This window comes from Erigeron canadensis, chromosome 9 (genome assembly GCF_010389155.1).
Source record: "Erigeron canadensis isolate Cc75 chromosome 9, C_canadensis_v1, whole genome shotgun sequence".
NCBI lineage: Eukaryota > Viridiplantae > Streptophyta > Magnoliopsida > Asterales > Asteraceae > Erigeron > Erigeron canadensis.
The window spans coordinates 26,542,963-26,570,438 of NC_057769.1; the positions used below are offsets into that span (position 1 = coordinate 26,542,963).

A 27,476-nucleotide genomic window follows, 5' to 3' on the forward strand; every position below is an offset into this window, starting at 1 on the left:
CCCAACCCAACCCAATCTGAAACCTGGCAGTGCAACAAAATCGAACCCGTGGCCCGGTCCGTTATCTTATTGGACGAATCAATTCGGGCCAGTTTCGGGTGGGCTTGGGTCAGGTCTTGGATTTTTGGATCATATGCTCATTTCTACACTAATAAAAGCAGAAAATGATTTTGTACATTGTCTAACATTACGATCAGAACTTTACATAGAAAATCAATATCAATGTTATTAATATATATATTTTCTTAAAGCTATTACAAATTACAAATACAAGGTTTATTGCTAACCAAAGAGTGAAGATTAATACCTTCATTTAAATACATAAACCTTTCAAAAAGCAATTGAAAAACAAAACCCAATACTAAAAACAAAAACGGAATACCTGAATAGAAATACATATATCCTAATATTAATGTTTGTTTAATGCATTTTGCATACCGGAGTAAATAATTAAATATATATGTATACATATACACGCACTGCATGCGTATAGGAGATATAATGGTTGCACTCACCTTCAATGGGGACATTACACAGGTTCTGTGGGATTAGAAGTGGAAGATGGAAGGAGGTGCTCGTGTTGCGATCCGCGGTCTAAGTCGTCATGGGAGATGATTTTAGACGGTTTAGATTTCCTGTAGATTGAATATAGTGCAAGCTGTGCAAATCCAAAAATAAATCCAGTCCCATTTGGTACCTAGTATATTAGGTAAATACAAGGCAGTTAATTAGCATGATCGATTGATACATATATAATCATGTCTCAAGCATTCTTGATAATTCTTATTATTAATAACCTATTAAGTGGATAATAAACCACATTATCCTATACAAATTTAGGCTTTGGTATTGATAATAATAGTTTGATGTCATGACTCATGAGGGTATATCTGTTTTATATAATTAATTAATTTAGTAGAAGCCCATAATTGTAAAGCTTGAAAATACCCTTGTTGTTGTGTTTGTGCAGCTTTTTTATACTCCAAGTTTTGGTTATAATTAGTAGATGGTACGTTGAAATCTTGATGGCAGCGGTTGTCTTGATGGTGGTGGTGTGGAGGTGATGCAGATGATTATTGATGGCGACGTCAAATGATGTAGATTGATAAAAATGTAATTGATGTAAAGATAGTAGAGAATATATTTTAAAAGTTAAATTTTATGATCTAAATTAATTAGTAAAGTAACCGTTTATGGTGCAAATTGATTTATTAAAGGTAAATTAAGTAAATTTTTTATAAGTCTTTCCTAAAATGAAAAGTTCATTAAGTACAACTAAGTCAATTCTAATGTCCCATTTTTTTATTACTATTTTCAAAAAAGAAAGATGGGTTAAAGTTTTTATAAAGTAATATACATAGATTTGTTTTATTTTGAATGGTTATTTATACTTTTTTATAAAGCAAATTATCATTTTCTCATCTTTTAATTTTTAGCCTTTGAAATATCTAAATTATCACTCTCTTTTATTAACAAATTTAAATAGATCTACATAATATACCTAAATACCTTTAATAAAATTAATTACTTTAACATTACCCTCATTAAAGGGATTAGTTTCTTGGAATGTAACTATCTTTGACCAAATGTCTATAGTAAGAAATAACTAAAGTTGTGTGTATTGTATGTAAGCAACTTGAAAAAATGTTTATTGTATGTAAGAAAACATATGTGGCAACCATCTACAGGTGCCACTTGTCAGATAATTGGTTGAAACAAAATTCTTACATACAATACATACAACTTTAGTTATTTCCTACTATAGACATTAAATCAATTACTTTTAAATTAATAAACACATCGCTGGATTAATAACACCGGCGCCACCCGTCGATGCCGTCGCATTGCGCAGATAATCTTCTCATCTTATAAAGTATTATGAGATATAATGAGATATTAAATATGAATCAGGTGATTAAAGAATAGAAGAGAAATGGTAGTAAAAAAGTAATTCTCAAAGAAAAAAAAAGTGAAAATTTATAAAGACCTTTCTTAGAAAAAATCCATCAAGATTCATAATAACATTGTGTTAAAATTAACTTTTTTTGTATTAAAAGACATTTTTACAAGACATCTACAATAAAAAGTAAGAAAAGATGATAATGTATTTTCATAGTCATAGATATCTATAATTTTCTATATGTAATCAAAAAATTTTATCAACATAAATCTTTTTATATATAAACAAAAATATATTAATCATACAATTATACGATTATACAATGCATATATATATATATATAGTACCGTAACAACCGTCACCATCTCTTGGATCGCCATCCATCAAATCTATACCATTCCCGTATGCGTCCGGTGAAAACCCCTTTAGAACGGATCTAGGGCAACGCCCGTACCGTATCCACGTTTTCTTAACACGTGCCTTATGTGATTTTTTTTAAAAAAAAAATTATTTTATTTATTTATTTTTTTGGAATAGGTTTTTGTTAAAAGAAAATAAAAAATAAAAAGTTTTAAAAAATAAAAAATTAAAATTAAAAAAATAAAAACTATACAAAAAATAAGAAGGAGGGAGGGAAACTAGTGGTTCTCACGGTTCTTTTCATATTTGTGGTTCTCACGTTAACCCTACCCTATATATATATATAAAATAAAGTCTCGAAAAGCGTGTAAAGAATAGTATATTTTTTTTTATTTTTACCACATAAGTTTTAATCTTTACATTTTTAACGCTAAACTATAATATTTAATAGTAAACTTTTTGTTTTATTTATTTTCACCACAAATTTTTCAATCTTTACACTTTTAGCACTAAACTATAATATTTTTTTAGTAATAGTATACTTTTTATTCTTTTTATTTTCACCACGGAAGTTTTAATCTTTACACTTTTAACACTAAACTATAATACTTTTTAGTAAACTTTTTATTCTTTTTATTTTCAACATAAAACTTTCAATCTTTACACTTTTAGCACTAAACTATAATATTTTTTAGTAAACTTTGTATTCTTTTTATTTTCACCACAATATTTTAACTCTTTACACTTTTAGCACTAAACTTTCATAGTTTTTAATTTTCTTTTATTTTAAGGTACGGGAAAGCGTGTATAGAATAGTATACTTTTTATTTTATTTTTTATTTTCACCACAATAGTTTCACTCTTTACACTTTTAGAACAAAATTTTTATAATTCTTAGTAAACTTTTTAATCTTTTTATTTTCACCACAATATCTTAACTCCTTACACTTTTAACACTAAATTTTTCTACTTTTTGATAATCTTTTATTTTAACTACAACATTTTAACCTCTTACACTTTAACAACAAACTTTTTAACACACATATTATAAAGAAATGTACGAGAAAACTTGTAAAGAATAATAAACTTTCTATTCATTTTATTTTCACCACAACATTTTAACCCCTTATACTTTTAACACTAAATTTTTATACTTTTTGATTTTCTTTTATTTTCAGCACAACATTTAAGTCTCTTACACTTTAGCACTAAACTTTTACGCGAACGACTTTCACTTTCACACAACTTTTACAGTTCATTTTTTAACTGACAAATGTCAGTTTTTAATAATTTGAATTTTGAATAATACATGTTTTCTTCAAAAAGTTTATAACACATTATCTCTTGAATAATATTTTTTTATTAAATCGTTAACAAATTTAATGTCTCCCGGGACAACGCCCCGATAACATATCTCGTTGTTAATTAAAAAGCAGGGGTCCATATTATTCTTTTATTGCCTTTCAACATGTTTCACGTTTGATAATACAAACATAAACATCGTATATATTTTGGGACCCCCCTAAGATTTGTGTTTAAAATATAAGGCGGAGAAGCAAGCAAGTCTTGTCTTGTAGAATTATATACGACTTGACTTCTAAGGTGGGACGGACAAGGTTTACATAATATACGTGACCTACTTCCAAGACTTGGTTTCGTTACTTCATATCAATCACATCTTCTTTTATATAAAACGTTTAGGTGGCTCGATGTATTCAAATGTTTAGACTTTACTAGTTAACGAATTTAAAGCTCGATCATAAGTGAAAAGAAGTTTTAAAAAACCGCCAAGATCAGGAGTTGCTTGTGAAGTACAATTTTTGTGTCTTCTTCAAAAATGTTTTCGACCATTCAAAGTTAAAGCAAAAATTTAATGGGAAAAAAAAAAAACTTCAAAATCCGCACATCATGCTTATCATGACTTGACGAGTGAAGAGGATACCTAAATGGCCAAATTGCATTTCAAGATCACTATGGAAAATGTTAGAACTAAAGAAATTAGTAGTGTTTGATTGTAATCTTAGTTACATTTAATTTACATTTCTTGTAAAATACAAGGGATTAGATATAAACTGTGTAAAATGAGTGTAAATAATCCTTGTACACATATGGTAAATAAGTTTTTCATAATTACACATACAACTTATAACATTCTCTCTAACTCCAATCTTATTAAAATAAAAAAATAAAAAAACCCCTCCAATCTTATAAGTTATAACCACTACTTCTCACATTACACCTAAACACACACTCTATCATTAGTTTCCCATTAAACTTTCAATCAGCTCAGAATCTCAGATTCCTTTATAACACCTAGATCCATTGTAAAAAGTTTAAGATGTTAACCATTAGGCTCCTTAGAGGTGGTTATAGCATACAAGGATCCATTCAATTTAAATTAACAATTTTTTGTATGGAAAAATCTTAATGAAAAAGATTGGAGCTGGGCTGTGGCCTGTGGATGAGATCTAGAGCTGGATCGTAGGGATATGGTTAATGTTGGGCTTTTTTTTCTTTTTTTATTTTTTTTACAGAAGGTTTTGTTTTATAAAAAGATTATTAACCGTGGATCTAATTAACTAAGACCAAATATGTTACGTAAAGATCTCATGTATTATCTAGTATTGTAATGAACTTTTCAATATGGATGCACCTAAAATATATGTGATAACCGTCCAAGCTATCAGTTTTATGTTTTTAGTTGGTCAGATAGATACAAATATACAATAACTGGAAATTAAAAATACATTACATCTATACTCTATTACTATAAAACAAACTATCATTTTCTTTTTTTAATTCTCTACTTTTAAAATACAATATACTTGATTTTCAACGCATTCTTAACTCACATACTAAATCTACTCAATATATATATCCTAAATATTTCCAACTATATTTATCCAAACTATCTATCTATCTCCTATTTATTGATTTAAATATTTTCACCTAATATTTTTATAATATTCTTAATAAAATTATTTACAAAAGATACATCCAGTAACCATAAAATAACTAAACTACCATTTACAACAATTGTTTTTAGATTAATAACCACATCGTTACCACCACCGCCACCATCACCACTCGTTGCCGTCACCGCATTGCGCGAGTATCGATCTCGTTTCATATACATTTTACAATGTCTTTATATAACATAAGCATTTAGTTATAGTTAATTATATCCATAGTTAATTATCTTTTTTATAAACATTTAAGGGTTTTTAGGAGTATTGACTTTTTTTTTTCTTCATTATCATATACCAAAACAGAGCTAAATTTTTAAAAGAACTTATTATCAAAAGCTTACAATTAACGCATTACATTCTTAAAAGAAATTTACTAACCTTAACAATATCATTTCAATTTTTCTTGGTAAGTTTCAAATTTCAAATAACATTAAATTTAATATTATAATAATTTTATGTCAACTATAAATCTATAAATTATGAAGATTGAACAGATAAGAATGAAGATAACAAACAAATGAATGTCATGTATGATTGGTCACCTATACAGTGATCTGATTAAAAAACAGTATTATTTGTTCATATCTAGGATGTTTGGTTGGAGTGAATCAAAGAAAATGAAAATGTTATAGAGAATAAATATAATGAGAAAGAGAATGAGTATTTGGAAAGAGAATAGATATCGTCATTTGGTACAAGCAGAGAATGAATATATGAAAAATACAAAATTTTAAATAAATAGTAAATTTAATATATATAACATCATTAAAACAAATATATATATATATATATATATATATATATAATATTTTCCATTCCCATCCATTCTCTACAATTTATAGAGAATGGAAAGAATGAAATCGATTCCCACTTATCGATTCTTTTTTTCATTCTCCATTGCAATCAGAAATGAGAAGTTTTTCTCATTCTCTTTCCATCATTTCCATTCTATTGTACTAAACACCTTTAGAATGTTTGGAATCATTTTTCGCTTTGTTCACCCATAAAATTGTATATAATATTTTTACATTAACAAGAGTTAAAAATTAAAAGAATTATAATTCTTTCTCTTATATAGTTTGAAAAAATGTCCATCCTTATAAGTGTATAAAAATATATCACTTGTTTATATATAACTTGTTTTCATAGCATAAAATAATTAAATTGGATATAACAAATTAATTATCTCTGCATATACTTTTAATCAAAATAAGTGTGATATTTGTTGTACGTGTATTATTTTTTTATATGTAGGCATGTAGCTCAAATCACATTACTTAGATAACATTAATTCTGTACAAGGACTATTTCTTCTTTCAAAAATTCAGTGGAGATACGAAGTTAGAAAAGTTTCACTATAAAATGTTAAGTCTTTCATGTACCCTAAACAACGAGATATTGACCATGAGACGTTATAAGTATTCTAAAAAAAACCCAAAAGTTTATCATCCATAAAAATCAAACTCAAGACCTTAATTAAAATTGAGTATACCTCTGACAAGCTGACCAGTTAAAGTGAACATCATTGCTTTATAAGGATTATGATGTTCCCATGCACATACTAAGGATATAATTAAATATACTAAGTGTGAGAGAAGAAAGTTATATACCGCTAGGAACCAGTCTTGTACTAGAAATGCATAGAAAGTCCATACCCCTCCATTAAGAAATAGGAACAGAGAGAGCAAAAAGGGCATATACTCCACACTTTTAGTGGTCACCACTAATCTCTGCATCATCATTAATTAATTTAATTAACAGCTAATCTCATCTCCTCAAACGTGACAAGCATCATCACATATTTACAACACTAACTTTAATTCTCTGTGTTAAAGTCTTATATTATATGATCACATATATTATCTATATATATATATGTGTATTGATTAAAATAATTAAAAGCTAATTAAAGGTTTCGTGAATGCTAAGTACTGTCAGCTACTAACTACTCCCTAATTAAAAATTATGGTAGCATGTTTCTTCTCCTTGATTTGATAAATGAAAAGACTTATTTAACACACGGGAAACGGATTTGGTTTGTAAAGTAGATATGCTTGGAAAACCATTTTTTTTATAAATAGAGAAATTTGTTTAAAAAAAAACATATATCTAAACGTGTTATTGTAGTAATAGTAAAGATATATATCAAAAGAGGATCCATTGTCTATATTTTTCATGTATAGATTGATGTTTTAATCTATTTTGATAAAATAAAGAAATATAAAAAAAAATAAAAAAATACTAGCTTAGCAAGAAACATGTGGTGTATTATTATAAACAAAAACTTAGCTATCAAACTGCTTATTTAATGCTTTTAAAATAATGGCTTGACTATGAGATCTACTTTTTTCCAGTTTTTTTAATTTTCAAAAGTCTTTTCATTTTGGGTGATATTCAATCCGTCCATCAATAAAAACGAGTTGTGACTAAAGAAATGTTTCTTTGATATAATATATACAAATTGTGATTTAAAAATGAGTCTTTAATACAATATTTTTGGCTAATAAAATATAAACTCACCTTTGTATTTAAAAGCAGATAAATACTAGAATGCTCATTCGTACCTTCTATTTATTAGACATAACCGTAAAACATGTTTGGTTATATATATAATAAAAAAAAGTCACCTCTCATAATATCTTCTAAAAGTGGATATTTTTAAGAATTCATTAAATGTGCAATAAAATAAAATGAGTTTGTATAACTAAAATTATAGCGAAATAGATAGAAAACTTAGTTAATTAATTAAAATAATATATAGATAGATAGTGAAAAGTTAACAATATTTTTTTAGATAACTTAATTAATATACAAAAAAGCTACTCCGTTATATTTAGGGGCTTTGGCAAGGAGGTTAATTTAGAGGCTCAAATTAAAACTCCAAGCTTATGTAAGCTTTTTTTTATTATAAGACCATTCGTAAGACTTAAGTGAAGTAAAAGGTGAAATGACTAGATATGTAGATGAACTATAAAGGTAGGTTGGTAAAATGCTTAGATGAAGTAAGCTAGGTGAAATGGTTCACCTAGGTGAAAAGAAAATTGGTGGGTCTGGTTTGTTTTATTATTTGTTCTATTTTGATTGGTTGTATTGTAAGATATAGTGGGGTATAGTGAGATATTAAACTTGAAGGTGAAAGGTTAAGGAAAAAAAAGAAGATGGTGATTAGAAGGTGATGTTGATATGACAGAAAAAATGTAGGTGAATAAGGTGAATGGTCTAAAGATATACTCCTAGTTTTGTTTAGGTATGATATTGAGACAAAAAATACCCAACTCTCAAAAGCTATTGAAACACATAAAGTTTTTTAGAATAAAACCTTATGCAAGAGGATTTGAAAAATGAAAAAACATCAGGTGAAATATCATATAATTGTGGAATATCCGTAATAAAATTGACTAAAAATGATACGTACACAGGTGGATATTGGAATATCATAATATTATTGTGCTGAACATTAGGAAAAGGAATCCTCGTTCGAAAAAAATTCCAATAATACCATAAATAGGAAAATGCAAAATAAATTCTTACCATGGCAGAAAGAGGAGAAGCATACATAACAATATTAAGGGCAGCACCCATGAAACCTATCACATCAATTCTCATGTCTCCTTCCATCCCGAATTGTGTCGCCAATACTGCCCCTACAAACACTAACACATCCACTACGAAAGCAACCTTTGCCGTTTTTGCCTGAATTAACCATATGTAACAAGTCCGATTGATTATTTATACGAAGATCGATTGTTGTCTACTTTTAGAAGTTAGATATGATGTTAGTTCATCAAACTAGCTAGGAAGTATATACTTAGTTAATTTGCTTACATTTTCTTTTAATTCTTGAAGTTTCTTTTTATTTTTATTTTCAGGGTACAAATATTTGATATTGAATGAAAATGAAACAATTTTTTGTATCGTTTTAGATCATCTTTAACAATAAAATAAGTAAAAAGATGATCTAAAACGATACAAATTTTGCCGGCTAACACACTACAGTTAAAAATAGTGTCATGCATTTTACCTTTTTAAAAGTCAATAGTAAATAGTTAATTTAATAATAATAAAAAATGTAGGATTTTTTTTTTTTAACTCTTCATCTTATCAAGAGCCATCATGCCTTTACTTTAAGGAATTTATTTGAAATTAAAAATTTGATACGTACGTTGGCAGTTTCACCTAATTAGATATTTCTATTCGACTTATTTCTTTTTTAAATATTTCGCCTGTTATATAAGTTGAACAACATATAAATTAAAGATTAAATAAACTCACTTACCCTTGTTCTTGGAGGTGCATAAATGAGGAACAAAGAAATATACACAATCTCTACAAGAATGCCAAAACCATTAACAGTTGCTACAAGATAACTCCCTGGTTTTGTGATTCCATAATAAGTCCATAAGCTTGAATTTAGCAAAGTGCAAATATATGGAAGACTCTCAAACTCTTCTGTTGACCCTTTTTTAACTATTTGCCAGAAGGTTTTCCTGCATCATCAAACCAACATTTATTAATTACCACATTCAAAATAATTAACAAAAAAGGTTGGGCTGGCCAAGATCAATTTGTGTGTGAACCAGGTTCAATCAATATGTAAAACGTAAACCTTTATATATGTATACATATAACGTTTATATATAAATGAAAACTTTGGAAAGGGGACTCGGCCGGGTCCCATCATATATAGTTCCGCCCATTAGTATGTTTTTATTTCCATCAAAAAATTTTCTGGCTCCACCCTTACCACTTGAGTGAAATAAGAAAAACACATATGTATACTAATTAATATACTTACGCTGGGGAGAGAAACATTAAAACGGAGATGATATTGCCTGCAACAATTTGTCAATAGAAATGTGGGTTAATCGATCATGTTTGTATATAGTATTGGTGAATAATTAAATATCACAAAGAGTAGCTAGTTTGTGTATATATACCAATAATTCCTACGTAAAAGTATAAGTCGTCCATCGTCAAACAGCAGTTAGAACTTAGAAGAGAAGGAGGAGCTAGAAGAAAATGAAGAAAAATTAAGGATTAATGATGGTCATGTTGTGTTTAAACAAATACACTTATATGGATGTTACTTTCAATAGAAGTACCCTACTTGCCTTTATTATAACATTTCTCTTTCCCTTTCATATTTTAACGCCCACCGTATCCCAACCAAACTTTTTTTGTATCTCGATCATACCTACTATTTGCAGCGATAGTAGCTGTAAATAGTGCGGGCCCCCTGTCTGTAATGGCAAATCTAGCAAAAAATAGCGGGTCCCCTGTCAGTAATCGCTGCAAATAGTTGGATATGAACAAAAACACCACTATTTTGCAGCGATAATCGCTGCAAATAGTCTGATTTAATTACCAAAAGTCTGGTCGGGATACCGACCGCCTTTTTTAATTAGTGTTATTCTTTGGAGTCGAGATATTGGAGAAAAAAATCTTTAATGTGAATGTGTTGATTAATTTAAAATTTTGAAGTATTAATGAAGGACTATTACTAGCTAACAAAAGTAATGAACTTAACTTCCTGTTATTTTTCTCTTGTAACAAAGTTGGCCTAACTTGAATATTTTAAACTAAAAACGTTATAATTGATATATCTTAGTTTTTTTTTTTTAGTAACGGAACAAAGATTGGAAGTAACTCGTAGCAAAAATTAGCCTCATATATTTGGGCAAAGTTACAATAACGACTTATTCTTTGTAAACAAAGGGAATAAATTGAAGGATGGTATATTACTACGACATTATACAATTTTTCAGAAAAATTGATACACTCATACACCGAGTTTGAAGAATGCTTTCGTGATATTTGGGCAAAGCACGTATGGCGTGATTATTTATTTCAAGGCATATATTATGACCGATGAGGGCTGTAGGGAATTTTTGTACGTGATGACGATGTGTTTAGAGTGTGAGAGGCTTAATTATCACTATGACACTATGTATCGTCCGTATGGTCTTAGGCATGTATAGATTTGTAGAAATGATCAAAAGGGTACTAATTAAGAGTACTAATTGAGATAAGATACTATATATATGTCTATGTCTTATGTTCACCAAGGCCACTTCAGCATTTGTAAGAAACATCTTTTAAATCATGACGAGGACCGCCTTGTCCAAAGAATCAGCTATGACTCAATGATAAAATCCGGCTTCTTGTGCGATGTTGCTCTCACCATAGCAGTTGTTTGGCCGGGTTCGGCGTCGTTTCGGGTCATTGGCTTTGACTTTGGAATACCATTCCGCAATGAATTTTCTTTGTCCCCTCTTTCCTCTCCAGTAAAATTGAAGTATTCTGAGTACGTCTACATTCGTAAACGTAAAAACAATATATATGCAAAACAAACAATATATTTGCTTACAAACTATTGTTTTTGTGTCATTATTAAAATCATCATTTCATTCATTTTTATTTATATTAATAAAAGAAGATTGCTTCGAGAAGGATTTTAGTGATGTGGCATGATTTAACCTTCTTTACAAATCTCAATTTAAGTTTAATGATGTCGTATTAATTTTAATAATTAATTAGAATAAAATTAAAATGATTTATTATCATTGGCTCAAAATCGTTATCAAGTCTCATGGGAACGACAATCAAATTCTATATTTTGGTAGTATTTTTAATTATTTGTTTCTATAAATTTAATACTAACATTTTGTTCTTTTTAGATTATCTTCTTTTAATTTGATCCATACAAACTAACAATCAATGAATTATATTCAAAGCATATGATACCAAAATACATCTTTTCGAACTATTTTTGTAAGCTTTACCAATTATTGTTCAATTATAAAAGTTTACAAGTTAAGCGGGTTGTCAATTTTTTTTTTCTTTCTAACAAAACAATAAAGGATGGTGCAAACGTTGGATGAAATTCTTATATATGCGTTGGAGAATGAGAACTTACATTACTCAACAATATAACATTGGTTTAAGTTTTTGTTCATCACTTCAAAGATCTTTGTGTTAATTTGTTATAAAAGTTATTTAAATAGCCCGGGTTAAACCCAAATTGATTAAGTAGTAAATAGAATAAGATTGTATTGTTTTAAAATTTAGACTTACAAAATTTTGTATTTATGTATGCTAGCATGATATACGTCCTAGTATGCTAGTATACTAGCAAGTTTATAGCATAAACTTTTATCGAGCTTATGTGATAAACAGATAAAAATAAAATATTGAATCAAACACAAACTTACAAAAATTTGTATATACGTATAATAGCATGATATGGGTGTAATGCACGACAATGACAAATAGTTTTCGACAATCACTTGCTTTTTTGGTCTTCGGTGATCACCGGCTGCTACCAGAAACGAACACTACTGGTCAACGACAATGGCTTTAGAAAGAGGAACAATACTGATGTAAAATTTAGGAGAACTGTAATGTTTTACAAGTTATTGAAATATTCTTAGAAAAGAAATGACAAACGTATATACACTCCATACAAAATAATATAGAAATAGATAATATATCAAAAAAAAGTAGCAAATATGTCGGTTCAACTGGTTAACGCATCTTTGACCAACAGTTAAAATAATATATCAAGAACATTTTATTAAATTATGTAGAATTTTTATGTTGGTATACTTTTGCATAACTGTTCGACTTTACGATTAAGTTCCATTCTAGTTTTCGAGTATGTAAATAATTTTATGTACATAAAGTTTAGTGAAATCAAATTCTGTATTTATTTAATGCAAAATTGTTATAACTTCGAATAGATCAACCTAATCTAGAGCCAAAGACAATCCAACTTTCGAGTTTAAACCAGATGAACCATATTATACCTTCTAACATCTTATGCATATTTATCCCATACACATAATAATAATGTTTAGACGTGTTTTAAAAACCCTCAGTTAATCTCCCTGGTTATTTTGACATATATGTCATCATGATATGACTAAGAGAATTACTAGACACTAAATGTTTATTTAAAGAAAAAGATGTCAAGAAGTTTTACGGTATCTAGTAAATTCCCACGTCAATTCAGATCAAAACTAAAAGTCACCAATTAGAAGTTCTATCTGCTCCAAATTAAAAAAAGGTATATCACCCAAACATGACTACCTTACAAACTCACTTACGATATCCAAAAGAGCAAGTAGCATATCAGTTACGCATAGCACGATTTGGGCAGACGTTTGCAAAATGTGATGGATCACCACAGATAAAGCAGCTTCTCCCAGAAACAGGGTCACCTGTAGCCGATACAAATCTAACATCACTGCTGTTAGCTCTACCTCCCCCTCGACCCCCCCTCCTGCTGGTGTTTGCAGCTGAAGTGCTTGCATTGTTGGAATAGCTGCCACCACCTCTGGTAGAAGGGACACTATCTTCCCAACAGCTGCATGAAATGCAAATAACAGTTCAGATTAGTATACAAATTATGTCATTCTAGCACTCACTATTAAAATAAAAAAAATGTACTTTGAAATAGAAATAGAAAGAATACAATAGTAGCTTTGGATCGGTTCGACCAAAGCTTTTGGCCCACACTAAATACATCCAGTTTTGACCCCGAACCCGAACATTTTGCTATCTCTAGAAACTTACACAAAAAACTTGCAACCTTGTGCCTGACATGAGTAGAATTTTCTTCCCCTATTGGCCTCTGTGTTGGCGGTTTTTAAAGAGCAGGGCGAACCACAGGTAGTGCAAGGAATCACTGGATCACCTGAAGTAGCAGATAAAATATTAGCAACTCAATTCCATTATACATAATAAGGTTATACCAGCCATAAAAAGATGGGGCAAAAGTAACAAAGCCACAGAGAAAAATTAACAAAAACAAACACAAAACCATGCATAACTTGTTAGCAAATCAGCATTTTCCTGTGTAATGAGACATAGCCATTAGTCAATCTAAAAGGCTTCCTTTAATGGAGTAAGACTAAATTTAGAAACACCATCTAAAATTAATGCAATTCGCAATTTTTAACGATAACTGAACATTCTGGCCTTTTATATGAAAACTACCCTATTAGACATGTAAATAGACCACAAAAAACATCGCATGCTGTAAATACCACGATATCTCGGTCTTATTTCGTTAATGGTTGAAACATGAATCGGTGTAAACGAGTAAAGATCTAAAAAAAGATGGCAAAATGGACAGCTAGTTCAAAAGTTGAAATCTTAACAATTATTTTGATAATAACATAAATTTGGAATAACTTTATTGGAATAAATTACACTTTGGGTCAGTTTCTACCTGTTCCGTCCATTTTAAGCAGTTTCTTTCTAGATATTTTTCTGTGGCTATTCACAAGATTACAGATCGAAAATGACACCTCTTAATGGTTAAATGCCACATGGTAAAAATTTTGACATCCAAGCCAATCGCCAAAATATGATCACGTGGTTTATAAGAAAAGTATAATTAGGTTTTATTATCTGTTAACACTTAACAACCATAAAATATAAGAAACAAGAAAGCATTCATTCATTACCATCATGAGCGTTGACTCTCTGAAAACGAGAACTACGGTTCTGAGAAGTCCCTGAATAACAATCACTTGATGAATGTCCTGTCTGGTGACAGAAGCTGCAAGTATTCTGCTGCGGGTTATTTTGAGAGCCGTTCCTTAAAGGTGCAGTGGTTCCGCGTCCTCTTGCTGGAACAAATATGTACAACTCTACAATGAGAAAAATACCTATAACTATACTATGAGAAAAAAATGTACAATCATCTATACAAGTACTTCGCTGCTGGTTATTTTGAGGATCATTCCTGGAAGGTGCAGTTGTTCCCCGTCCTGTTGCTGAAATAAAAACTTATAGTCATACTTCAAGAAAAAATACGTACAGAGAAAAATAAGATGTATGAGAACAAGAAATTTCATGTATAACTATACTATGAGAGTTTGATGTGAAAAAAAAAGTTAAAAAGATAAGATGCTATATCCATTAGACAATTTAATATCTAACAATTTTCATCTCATGTGATGCAAGAAAAGTGAAAATACAAGCAACTGAGCGTATGTTCACCCATTTGACATGAGGTGTATAGCATAGGCCTATCAAATGGAGTGTGACGAATGGAAGCAATGAGTGTCATGAAATAGTTATAGCATCTATTATTTGCAAGTTGCAACAGATTACTTTTGAAGAGCAAGAACTTAGAAATTGCGTGATTTTCTTAGATAACCACCTTTCTTTGGCCAGGAAGATAAAAAATGAAAGTTCCATTCCAACTTTTTGAATACGGTAAATGACTTACAGAAAAGTAAAATTATGTAACAAAGCTCTGTACCGAGTTAAAAATGACAATGCAAAGACTGACATGTCGGTAACCTTTGACAACATTGTAGCCTATCAGAAGACTGGAAAGCTTTTCATCAGATCGAAGTTGGTTGCCTTTAAAAGCAAGCGTAATGAACCAAAGGAAATTCTCAATGGAATTTTAACCAACTAAAACTCTTTGAAAGTGGCACAGATGAAAATTAACAAAAAATTCATGCAAAACATCCAATTTATATAGGATACAAGGCTATAAGAATTAACCTAAATTGCTACAAAGAAGACTAGATAAACAGAAATAACTATATATCCTACACCTACCAAAAACATAACGACAATTGTTTGATTAGAGGAAATTGTGAAGAAACCGTTATCTATAGCATATAACTGCAAAATCAACATTATATAGAAAAGGAATAAAGTGATCACACATTCACACCTATAAAATGTTGGCCCAATGCAAATCTTTTGATAATTAACCAATAATACTTTAATTTGGGTATAAATGAGAATAACTGAGATAATAGCTTTTCAGATAAAATTTGAATATAAACACACTTTTTTTAAACACTTTCAATATTTTTTCATACAAGATTACAATGCTATGTTGTTTGTCACATAACTTCTACATACATACATATATATATATATATATACACGAGCATGGTACCCGCGCGTTGCGGCGAATACCATTGACAGAGGCATCTAAAGGTGGAGGGATGGACGGCGGAGGTGATGGTTGGGTTTTGAGGACAGCGGTAGAGGTGTGTGCGTGATTTGGTGGCAGAAAGAAAACAATAAGGAGAATAAATGTAGGGAACAAGGAAAGAAATAAGGAGGGGTAAAAGGGTAAAATCGCATGTCCCAAATCTTGTAAACTTTCAACAGGGGTTGATAATTTTTAATAGGGAGTATAGATATATACATAACGAAAAAGTGCTAGTGAATGGCTATATTGGTTCATGTGTACCCCTTCATGAACCATTGCATCCTTTTCTTCTATTTGGTATACCTTTTCATGATTTCTAATTATCATACATACTATACACAAGTCACAAACTATCACATAGTTTTCCTAACACTATGGATTAAGGAATTACTAATTTTCAACATAAAACAGTTAAATGATAAGGGAATATGTTAGAAAGAACTATGAATGTGGTAGGATCTGTTACATACCTGGTGCCCTTGTAAAATTGTGACGTCCAAAACCAGATATTTCAATAAGCTCTCTCATAACATCATCACAGCCACCAACACAGCCTAGATTAGGGGCAAAAGAAGTTAAATGGTTTATACAGAGTCCCTCAAGTAAAGTAACACCTAATACCGTCTTCCACGGGTTATGGGTCCCAATACCGTCAGCAACGGTGTATGGGGAAAGTGCAGAAGTAGACAGCCTTACCCCTACTTAAGGTACCTAAGGTACCTGAGGTAGAGAGGCTGCTTCTGGTTTTACCAGAGGTAGAAAAGGACCTCCGGCCTTGCAAAGAGTGAGATCAACTCTCGACTACTGTCTCCAAGTCCACCAAGGAAATTTCAAGTTTCAGTAAAGAACTAACAAATATACACAAACTTCCTGTTAAAATTCTCTCAACTTTGTCAGAACTCAGGAGGAGGTTGGGAATATGTTACTTAAATACCAGTCACGTTATGTAATCTCTAAATAGTCGGATACAGCTATATAATGGAGACTTTACCAAACATGAATTATTGTCAAGCAATTATGTGATCACAGTAGTGAATCAAGAAACTTCCAAGATACATAAATTAATAAATACAAGGATGGTTTATAGATTACCTAAATGGTGGATATTGAAGTGTAGAGGTATTTCCCGCTGGCGAAATGTGAACTGTATCTTGAAAATAGGTCCTGTGGAACCATATTATATTATCATGGTGTACTTTACATATGTACACACAATTAATCAATATATTACAAAATCAAACATGATAAGGAAAAGTAGAAAAACCTGGAGTACATGTATCGCAAACAGTTGGAGTAACAGTCGCTTCTGATATGGATCCAGGAAGCCAGATGACGTTTCTGCACTGTATAAAAGATATAGCAAGAAAATGTCAACGGCGGAAAACCTTCAGAAAAATAGATCAATACAGAGGTGGCTATTTCAACCCGTTCACTCAAAACTGGGTCGAATTGGGTATTTCAAAATCGAGCAGGCCAAAATGGTAAGAAGTATGAATTTAAAACTTAGCTATAAAAAAAAAAACATAAAAACATGGGTTCACCAGGTTAAAGGCGTCAAAAGTGTTTACCCTTCAAACCTACTAAATTTTTTGGTGAAGCAAATTTATTAGATTATTGTTTTAACAGCATAGTATCTTTAATCTTATTCAATGCATTATATATCGGAACCTTTAAGGCACTCCAAACCGAACCCAACATGTTGGGAGCCATATTGAGCTGTTGACTGTCCCACCTCTCCCATTTTGGCACCTCCAATGAAATGTACAGTAAAGTAGTATTTTTGGTTGGTATTTGTTAGCTATACTAAGTCCAGTACTTATAAAAACTACTAGAGCCAGATTAACATAACGGAAAGAAAAAATTGTGTGCTCAATAGAAAATTGCAAAACAGTTACATTGATTTATATAGCACAAGATAATATGTCCCGTATAGCATTAATCAACAATAAAAGAGCCAAACACTTGCCTGAGGAAAAGCCAAGCAACCAATCATGAACTTTCCATCCTGTATGGGAGAGAAAAATCAGATCCTGTTCTACAAGAACAATGAGAGTCCATACACAGATAGATAAAAAGATGCATATGCATCATGCATTTACCATATGCAAGCATATAATCTACCTGTAGGCGACTCTGATATACTAATACCATACAAGTGAACATTGAGTTGTTTACGTGATAATGTTTATAAATTAAATACCGGTTTCTTCCTAAGAAACAATTCTGACTCCTGGCAAACATCACATTTCCGCACAAGCTGTCCATGATTATGTTGCTCATCCCCACCGGTTCTATTTGTTCTGTCAAAGTAAATTTCAAAGGCTTCGAAAAGTTTGACTTTATTTAACCTGGCCTGCAAGGTATATCAGTTCAAGTCAACTATTTAATAAGACACATGCACAGGTCTATTACATATTAACCATAACTTGAAGAGGTATAAACTCAGGTAAGACGCGATGCGATGGCAAAAAGCTAGTTATTCGAATTTGAAGAGTATAATGTAAAACAGCATACATGTAGACTAAGGTTGAAAATCGGGTAATGCATAGCAATAATATTCAGGCTTTATTTCCCCAATGAGATAAAATAAAATAGATAATATATTTCAATCCAAACAAAATTTGTTGAAACTTTAGGGCAACATACATCTAAAAAGCAAGTCTTCATAATCTGTAAGCAACTTGCTAAAGCATCATCTTTTCTCATTTTTCTACCACCAACATCTTTCATGTACTTTTCCATCATACTGCGAAGTTCTGGCTTCCAAAGTTCATGAGTGAGGCTGAAAATCACAACCAGATTGAGTAGCCATACGATTAAGGTAAGTTTTCATATATTTCTATCTTTACAGAACACATGTAGTTTCAAGAACATTTGAAATACAAATAACGTCATTTGTAATGAACCTCCTCTACATGTTAGTCAGGAAGATACACAATTTAGTCGGGTAATTAAAATGCTTAAATTGATAAAACTAAGTAGGTTATGCTAAATATACTATTCAAAATAAAAGCTAATGAGTTTACAGTTACATACAATATATCTACAGGTCTACAGTCCATCCAATACATTAATTGTAGTAACATAATCAATAAGTTTATAATGGATGCATATAACCAACATTAAACAAAAGAATGACGCAAAACCTGGTTGTAAAAAGAAAAAAAATGTTCAAATGTTGACATAAGAATAAAATTACACGAGAAAACTGTCTTACTTACCGCATATCATCATATCCCATAACTAATGCCTCACCCTGTAATCACATTCAGTTCATAATGAGAGAGACTTTAATGGGAATATTAATACCTATATAGTTATATCAGTTCTTAAAAGATGAGATAAATATAGACATATATATACAAGATTAGTTGGCTTGAAATGCAACGCCTCTTTAGTAGCATAAAACCGATCAGTCAGCTTCTTTATATGATCATGCATCGTAGCATCCGTGCCAATGCCTTTCTAAAAATTATACATTTAAAAAGAAAGTTGAAATAAGTTGATTTCTGTAAGTACAGTTATACTATCTAATCTTGATATAACAAAGAGAACCATAAATTAATGTTCCTCACCCTGAACATTAGTTCTAGAAGATCAGATTCACTTAAGAGGGGTGGTGGTCTTGTAATCCCTGATTCAAGGGTCATAGATGTTGGAGTGAACTGCAATGATTTTGAGCACAGACAGATATCTACATCTTTAGTCATAATATTAAGAAAGTGCTTTAAAGAAAAAAAGAAATGGTTAGCATATAAAACTTCAAATATTCACTATAAAATGTAGCTGAGGATCATAATACTCCAGTTGTTGGGATCAATAGTTTTTACTTCATGAACAAAAGAATGAAAATTATACCCTAGATTAATGTATTACAGTAATAAATAACACTCCATAATCCAAGAACATCCACATAACAAGATAGAGAAAGTAATCAAAACTACAACAATGATAATAATACTTCCTCACAGCGCTTTATTTCTACAACCACCGTCTGTTGTTACCAAATAAAATTTGTTGGGAGGAAAGAGGGTACAAGGATCCTAGGCTGTAACTCATTCTAGAGCGATTAATTAATTACTGAAGATGGTGAAATTAAATATGCATGAAAAACAATCAGTTTACATCATTAAAACCTGAAAACTGATGTATACTTAACATTTCTATACCAACTCACAACCAATTTACGGCAATGCTACTTTCAAGTAAGGCTTTTCGGAACTATTTTGTAAACTTACATATCATGGAATTTTTTCAAATATATGGATGACAACCATAAAAAACTGAAAAACCACAATGATGAAACAAATATTATACAACTATAATGGCGATGAACTTGAAAATGGAAATATTATATGCTAATAAGAATAATGATATCATGTAGACCAACACAAACCTGCTGTCCAATTGTGTAGCTTGGGATAAGTGATCCACCCCATTTTTCGAATCGATAGACATCCAAATAATTTCTCTGTACAATATTTCAACACACCACCAATTAGAGTTATACTAATTGTCAGTAAATCTAAACTCAAATGAGTTTCACAGGAGCATACAAACATAACATCTGATTGAGGCTGCGTTTGTATTTACTTAGAGGTCTGCAAGGCATCTAATGTCTGCGGGCATGCAGACATGAGCTATGAAGAGGATTTGTTTAAAAAAATTGATGAAGACCTTATTGTAGCTTTTCATATAGCTTAAAAAGGAAGCATTAATCCTATTGCTTCACACATCTTCACACTTTTCATTCAATACCCAGTTTTTCGGTACTAATAGCGATTAGTACCAAAATCTTAACCAAGGCAACTTTTTCGCAAACAATATTCTACCTTTTTTTGTGGCCCAAGTATTCTAGAAACAAAAGCAGATTATGATCCATTCTATTTAATGGACATTATAGAGTAGCAATGCAAAAGAATGTATCTGTGAAAATGAAGTTTGAATCACTGGAGATAGAGAAAACGTGCTAGTACCTAGCAGTAGAAAGGGTGTCTAAAGCAAATCTAATTAATGATAATATTGGATATAATCAATTAGCGAATGCAGAATATTGCATGGAAAGTCACGAAATGAAATGTCTAACTGGTTCAATGATTACAACCATAGTTGTCAAAGGCGAGCGCCTCTTGCGCCTAGGAAGAGGCGGGCAAGGCCCAACCTTACCGCCTGAAACCCTAGGCCCAAGGCGTCTACACTTTTCCATATAAATAAGGCCTTTGTTCCAAATAAAAAATCATGTATATTTTATAGGGATATCACAACAGAATAATTGTTCCAAAATCACTTGGTATATATCATTATCATCGATATCATCATTCATCATACTATTCTCCATTTAACTAAAAGGTAAGTTTTCTTCTATTTTAATATTATTAAGACTCTTCTACTATTTTATATACCCTCTTTAGCTGAAATTTTTTTCATTGTCATTTGTTAGAGACACTGAAATTTTATATACTCTTCTACGCTTTTTTTTTTCCGGGCACGCGCTTTTTTTGCGCCTTTCGCCTAGGCCCCGTTTGGGATCATTGTGCTTTGAGTTCGCTTTCGCCTTTGACAACTATGATTACAACATATGGATGCGCTAGAAACAGAATATGGATGAAAGATTTGCATTCTTTGCTAATTCTAAAGAAAACTAACAGTTTACTACTAGTATTCTATGCATTCTAAAAATCAGTATCCATGTTCGGTTTCCCGATACCGAACCGAATAGTACCAAAACTGAAATCGTTCAAAATCAAGAACAGAAACCGATTCCTATCGGTACCGAATTTCGGTTTCGGTATTTCGGTATTTTTGCTCATCCCTAGTGGTATCCCTTAGAAGCAATTACCAGTGCTCTTAGTCTTGCAGGGTGGCAATGAGTAGGTATCAAAGTGATACACTGGATCAAGGGATTCCTGCCACCATACCCGTTTTTTATTATTATATTCTCAGCTTGCAGATCTTCAGACCACATTGCAGACATAAAATCAGATAAAATTAGATTACTGACATTTTATGTCTTCAAAAACAAACAGCACCCATTGACAGTCTGACACCACCATAAGACCTTGTTAACTTCTTTTTGGTTAATGAAAAGAAAAAAAAAAGAGTTAACAAGGTCTTGAGGTGGTGTCAGACTGTCAATATAATCTACACTAATTAACCCTGAAATTACAATCTATGTATCCGTGTTAACGTCATTTGTAACTTTCTTAAAAATCAAAGACATTTTCATCAAGTAAATAAGTGACAAATTCTTTTTTTGTTATATGGATGTATTTTGATTGGCAATGGATGTGCTTTGATTCAAACTGAAAGGTGTAGTTTAAAAGAAAAGGTGGAAACTTACAGCAAGTATTATCCTTCCTCTTGCTGAAAACATCTCACCAGCAATGTCAATATCTACTGTAGTTCCAGCTCCAACAGCCGGTTGAGAAACACATGCCAAATAATGTCGAACAACCAACTCATACACTTTCTATAGCAAAAGTTGAATTAATTTTTCATGAAAAAAAGTTCATTTTTAATATGATATTGTATAATATTATTTCACTGCCATAAAACTTACTTTATGATTCTCACTCCATCCAGGTTCTCCAGGTGAAAATTTTGTTGGGTGAATAGGAGGATGGGCTTTGTCATCATGCCCACCATTAAGTGGTATCATCCAAAGTCCTGATGAAGGATCCAAGAGTCGTTGGGCATATGGACCCCACACAGGATGCTCCTGTTGTTCTTGTACAAGTATCTAGAACCATCCAACACAAAATCACAACCAATAAGAATAATAAGCATAATGTTTGTAACAGCAAAAAAGTTATTAAAGTGAACCAAAAAAATATGAAACAAAGATAAAAGCGTTTATATATAGTAAAAGAAAAGGGTTTATATATAGTCACTCCTGTCAAGATATAAAGCCATGATAAATATATATAAACTCCTATTATTCCTTTTATTATAAAAAGAAAGTCAAAAAGTATGTGAACCTTCATGCGGAAAGATCAAATACATATCACTCTATCAACTATAATAATGTGATGGAAAACTTGCTATAGAGGAAAACCTTCAAGAATGTATATCTGCATTTCATACTGATAAAAAGATAACTATTAAAACAAGCATTGTTCTTTTAGCTAATCTAACCTACTATAGTTCTACTAGATGCTGCTGTGAGCGTTCTAAATTTTCTACAGCAGTAAGCTTAACAAGCATTTACAACCATTCACTCTTTGTTCACTCAGCCTAAACTAGATAAGATTAATTTTTTCTTGCTTTCTTACTCACTTGTTCTTTGTGCTCATGCGTCTTCTTATCCTTCAACATGCTTATGATACAATATACGAGTACATACTACTAAAGCAACAATTTGTACAAATACAACTTCATCAAACTTCAAATTATTACTAAAAAAATTACAGAACAATAATTCAAGGGAAGGGTACCCACACGCAAGTCAGTCCCTTCTGAAAACAAATCAGTCTCTGTACGAGGATAGCTTATGAAACCAGACTGATAGAGCTCTTCTGCAATCTACACAATAATTAAGCCATCCAAATAACACATGAGAAAAAGATTCATTTCAACAAATTCAAGATATGAAATACAACTTAAGTTTTCTATTTCAAAGAAATTTATTATATCTGAAAACATTCGTTCCAAATCGTATTTACTAACCTTCATGGTTTGTTCAGAACTCATTCTAAAATAACGTGATGCTCGTTTTTCTAGCTCAAGAGTGTTTAATGGGTAAGGAGGGAGTTTTTTCTCCTCTTTCTGTAGAATATTCGTGACCTGAATGCAAATTAAATTATTAATGTCACTGGTTCAACCTTGATCTTAGTTGTATATAGGAACACTTTACAGATTCATGGACTTGGCAGCTTTAACACTTACGGTTGCAATGGGTTCTTGGACACACATCTCATAAAGTAGTACGGCACAGGTGTGATCAAACAAATGCCCACGCCTGTGACATAAAACCTATGAGTTAACTCACCATCCAACAAATTTGACAGATCACACAGCAAGGTGACAAAGTAGCAATGCTTACATCCAACTAAAGTTAGCAGTTCCTTCATCAGTTGTATGTGAACACTGGATCTTCCAAAACTCTTCAGGTTCATGTGCTAAGATCTCCCAATACCGTTCCACGACAAATCCCAATGTGGGAAACTGTAATGGACGATAATCACAGAGATATAGTCATACAAATTTCTAATAAGAAACTGGGCACTAGGCGTCTATGGACTTCTATTTAGAAAAAAATCCTTCTACCTGACAAGGACCATAACTTAGAATAAGGTTTGTGCCATCTGTAGGAACATCAAAAACAAATGCATCTTTCAGTAGCATTGTCAGAAATCTCGTGAAGGAAGCACCTATTCGAAGATCTACTTCCTGCATATGGCTCAAAGTTAGTCCAATAAGTTACTTATGGATGAGCCATATGGGCTATGTTATTATCTCTAGCATGTCAAATGGGTCAAAACAAAAGAAAATAGGACAAATGAGTCGACCGGGTGAATAGCCCTCATCATGTACCTTATGCAATTAAAGTCTAAATATGAGTCTAGAATACGTAGTTTCGTTTGATCTCTAGATTAGTGCTTGTATGTTTTATTTCTAACATCTTGCTAGAAGCTTTTATTAATATATTTTGGCTGTTTTAGAAAAATGTAGTTTATGCACATAACCAAATAAATCATTTTAACCAAGACAAATATATTGTCATTGAAATGATACAAATGTTTGAATGCTATTTAAACAGTTAATTATAGATTACAAAAAAAATTGCACAAAAAGTGTTTCAGGTCGACTGGATCCTTTTCAACAAACAATAAAACTTTACCCGTTTTGACATAAACTGGTCAACCCATTTTGACCCATTTCCCAAGCAGACATATTTAAATGACAGATTTCATGATCAAACCTGTTATGAACAAATGGAATCTTTTGGTGGAAGTAAACTCTCGAAAAGTGTTGAATAAACATATTACATATCAAAAGATATGAACTTGCACACTGGTTATAAGTAAAAAAGAAATTATCCCGACAACAATAGGTGCACTAGATCATTCTTCAATTTTCAACATAAATATTAAGTACTGTAGTACTCACTTGCCTAACATCTATAGCAGCAGAGACAAATTGATCAGGCTGTACAAGCATTTTGACCTTTTCGTGAAGTTGCCTGGCAAATAAACAATAAAAGAATGTGACTTATTTGACCTTAGAAGAGCAATAAGAATAACCCTATGCAGCAAAGGAATTTGACCATCATACGTTGTTAATGTAGAGAACGTTGCCCTCTTAATGGTGAGATGAGAATTTACACTTAAGCAAACTTCCACAACTTCAAATGCAATGTTCTCTCCTTCTGGATCACAATCAAGCCACAAGACAAGCCATTGGCATTTTCTGGCTTCCTCCTCCAAGGTCCTTTTGATGTCTACCTTGTCCTTGATTACATACACAATAAGCATATTCACAATAATATAAGTGATCTCAAAGACGTATTAGCACTGAACAAAACAATTCAACAAATATAACAAAGCATCATCGAAAGTATGCAAAATCATACAAAGTACACCTAAAACTTAAAAAAAGGGTAATGGAAGGAACCCTAGCCCCGGTACCACAACTGGATACCCGTAACTCACCCGTATGAGCCATATGATGTCGGTACAATACCTCCATCCTAATCCCAACATTATCTGGGCACCCCGAAGGATCAAACTTGTGTCTTTAAAACTTCACATATGGGCTTAGGCTTCATTGGTAACGGGTACCTTAAAGAAGAGGATCAAACTTAAGACCTTAAGGTCACCAAGTGCTTCCCTTACCACCAGGTCAACTCCTTATTGGTTAGTACACCAAAAACTTAAACGCCAAAAAGGATGGACTTTTCTTAAACTTTACATAGGTATAATTCTATGTATAATAATTGTTATAAGATATAATGTAGTCACAAATTTACCTCACAAACTTGACACAATCGTTTAAATACTTCAAACCCGGCTTTTGACCCACTTGTTACCTAGTTTTGGCCGAGTTGGTCAATTCTTGTCCAGATTGACCGAATTGCGGCCTACGTGGCAATTACTCTCATTTATTAGTCAACTCACCTTTTAGCAAGTAGTTAGTCTTGAAATCCGAGTTATAATGGACAATTGTTTATATAACGAATTAAAACTTTAGATTAGGGAGTTTAGTATCAACTTGTACATTCGCACATAGTAACACATGGAAAGACACATATATACCGCCACACATGGTCTTTCACATGATTAAATATCGATGTTAGTACCAATTGATGTTTCCATGGAAAATAAGCAATCCCAAACACCCCCTAAGTTGCATATTTTCTATTAAGATATAAAAATAAAAATAAAAAGATAAGGGTGAGAGAAGGAAGGTGAAACCTCAGGAACATATTTACAAATAGGAGCATGAAACAGATCAAGAGGATCACAAGAATGCCACTTTCGATACCGGGGTTCGAAATCGATCTCCATTAGATGCCCTGTAACACTAGTGAACACCATATGACATGGCTGTTCGTTAATCATGTAATTAAATTCGAATATCTTGTTATATCTTGATCTCCCTTCTCGGGTTCTAAAACCCTGGTTTCCTGATAAGATTGTGGATACGGTTTTCGCAACCGATGGCTTTTCGGCAACGTTTAGTACCTTGATCGGTCTTCGGCTTGCCGCCATTTGGTGGCCGGAAGTTTGGGTTCGGTTGATTTTGGGGGTTTTGAAATGGTTTTATTTGGGAGGATTTTAATTTAAGCCCTAGAATTTTCCCGCCTTATTGCTTCCGGGTTTCAATCCTTTATAAAAAAGACTTCTTAATTATTGGGCTATTAACCTAGGGATAAAAGTAATATAGTTTTTTTTAAGGCATCAAAATTATAGTTTATTGTACAAGTTAATTTAATTTATAGCAGGGGTGACATATATGTCAAAACTAATGGTACGCATTTTTGTTTTAAAGTTAACGATAGTAACAAAGTTGTTAATTAATTCAAATACAATAATATTTTGTTATACTTTTTAAAGATTTTAAACATAAGAAATATAATAATTAATAGTTGTTTAAACCAATACACTTACTAGTAAATGTAATTAAATTGTTATTCGACTTTGTTATGTAAGTAAAATTATTATATAAAATGTTACTTTTCCGTCTCATAATAACGTTTACAAAAAAATGACAAATAATATAACAAAACTTCGATTTAAATTTCCTCACAGGCACATACATTTTTAATGTTGGTTATTGT

At 31.5% G+C, this 27,476-nt stretch overlaps 2 protein-coding genes across 2 annotated transcripts; both read right to left on the reverse strand.

Moving 5' to 3' along the window:
• Positions 1-359: 359 nt before the first annotated feature.
• Positions 360-10,279, reverse strand: LOC122583970 (bidirectional sugar transporter SWEET17-like). Its single transcript, XM_043756341.1, has 6 exons — positions 10,167-10,279; positions 10,025-10,061; positions 9,506-9,716; positions 8,761-8,922; positions 6,840-6,959; positions 360-697 (listed from the first exon to the last, which is right to left on the reverse strand). The coding sequence occupies exons 1-6, from the start codon at positions 10,198-10,200 to the stop codon at positions 530-532; spliced, it is 732 nt and encodes a 243-aa protein (XP_043612276.1). The 5' UTR covers positions 10,201-10,279; the 3' UTR covers positions 360-529.
• Positions 10,280-13,196: 2,917 nt separating this feature from the next.
• LOC122582725 (DNA topoisomerase 3-alpha) lies at positions 13,197-26,931 on the reverse strand. The gene is made up of 24 exons (XM_043755148.1): positions 26,611-26,931; positions 25,472-25,647; positions 25,307-25,379; positions 24,464-24,586; positions 24,240-24,361; positions 24,083-24,155; positions 23,864-23,980; positions 23,636-23,719; positions 22,758-22,937; positions 22,539-22,667; positions 20,595-20,669; positions 19,774-19,863; positions 19,562-19,663; positions 19,420-19,454; positions 18,845-18,980; positions 18,399-18,551; positions 18,165-18,203; positions 17,463-17,541; positions 17,291-17,362; positions 16,669-16,752; positions 14,952-15,011; positions 14,700-14,864; positions 13,804-13,924; positions 13,197-13,594 (listed from the first exon to the last, which is right to left on the reverse strand). The coding sequence occupies exons 1-24, from the start codon at positions 26,905-26,907 to the stop codon at positions 13,360-13,362; spliced, it is 2,820 nt and encodes a 939-aa protein (XP_043611083.1). The 5' UTR covers positions 26,908-26,931; the 3' UTR covers positions 13,197-13,359.
• Between the last annotated feature and the right edge of the window lie 545 nt (positions 26,932-27,476).

Excerpts from the sequence above, each read along its gene's own strand:
- LOC122583970 (XM_043756341.1), bottom strand. The coding sequence starts at position 10,200 with ATGGACGACTTATACTTTTACGTAGGAATTATTG. Across the intron at positions 8,923-9,505 it reads ATGCACCTCCAAGAACAAGG|GCAAAAACGGCAAAGGTTGC; the intron begins GTAAGTGAGTTT and ends TGGTTAATTCAG. Across the intron at positions 698-6,839 it reads TACAAGACTGGTTCCTAGCG|GTACCAAATGGGACTGGATT; the intron begins GTATATAACTTT and ends CTAATATACTAG.
- LOC122582725 (XM_043755148.1), bottom strand. The coding sequence starts at position 26,907 with ATGGCGGCAAGCCGAAGACCGATCAAGGTACTAAACGTTGCCGAAAAG. Across the intron at positions 24,362-24,463 it reads TAAGTTATGGTCCTTGTCAG|TTTCCCACATTGGGATTTGT; the intron begins GTAGAAGGATTT and ends CGTCCATTACAG. Across the intron at positions 19,864-20,594 it reads GCTACACAATTGGACAGCAG|TTCACTCCAACATCTATGAC; the intron begins GTTTGTGTTGGT and ends AAATCATTGCAG.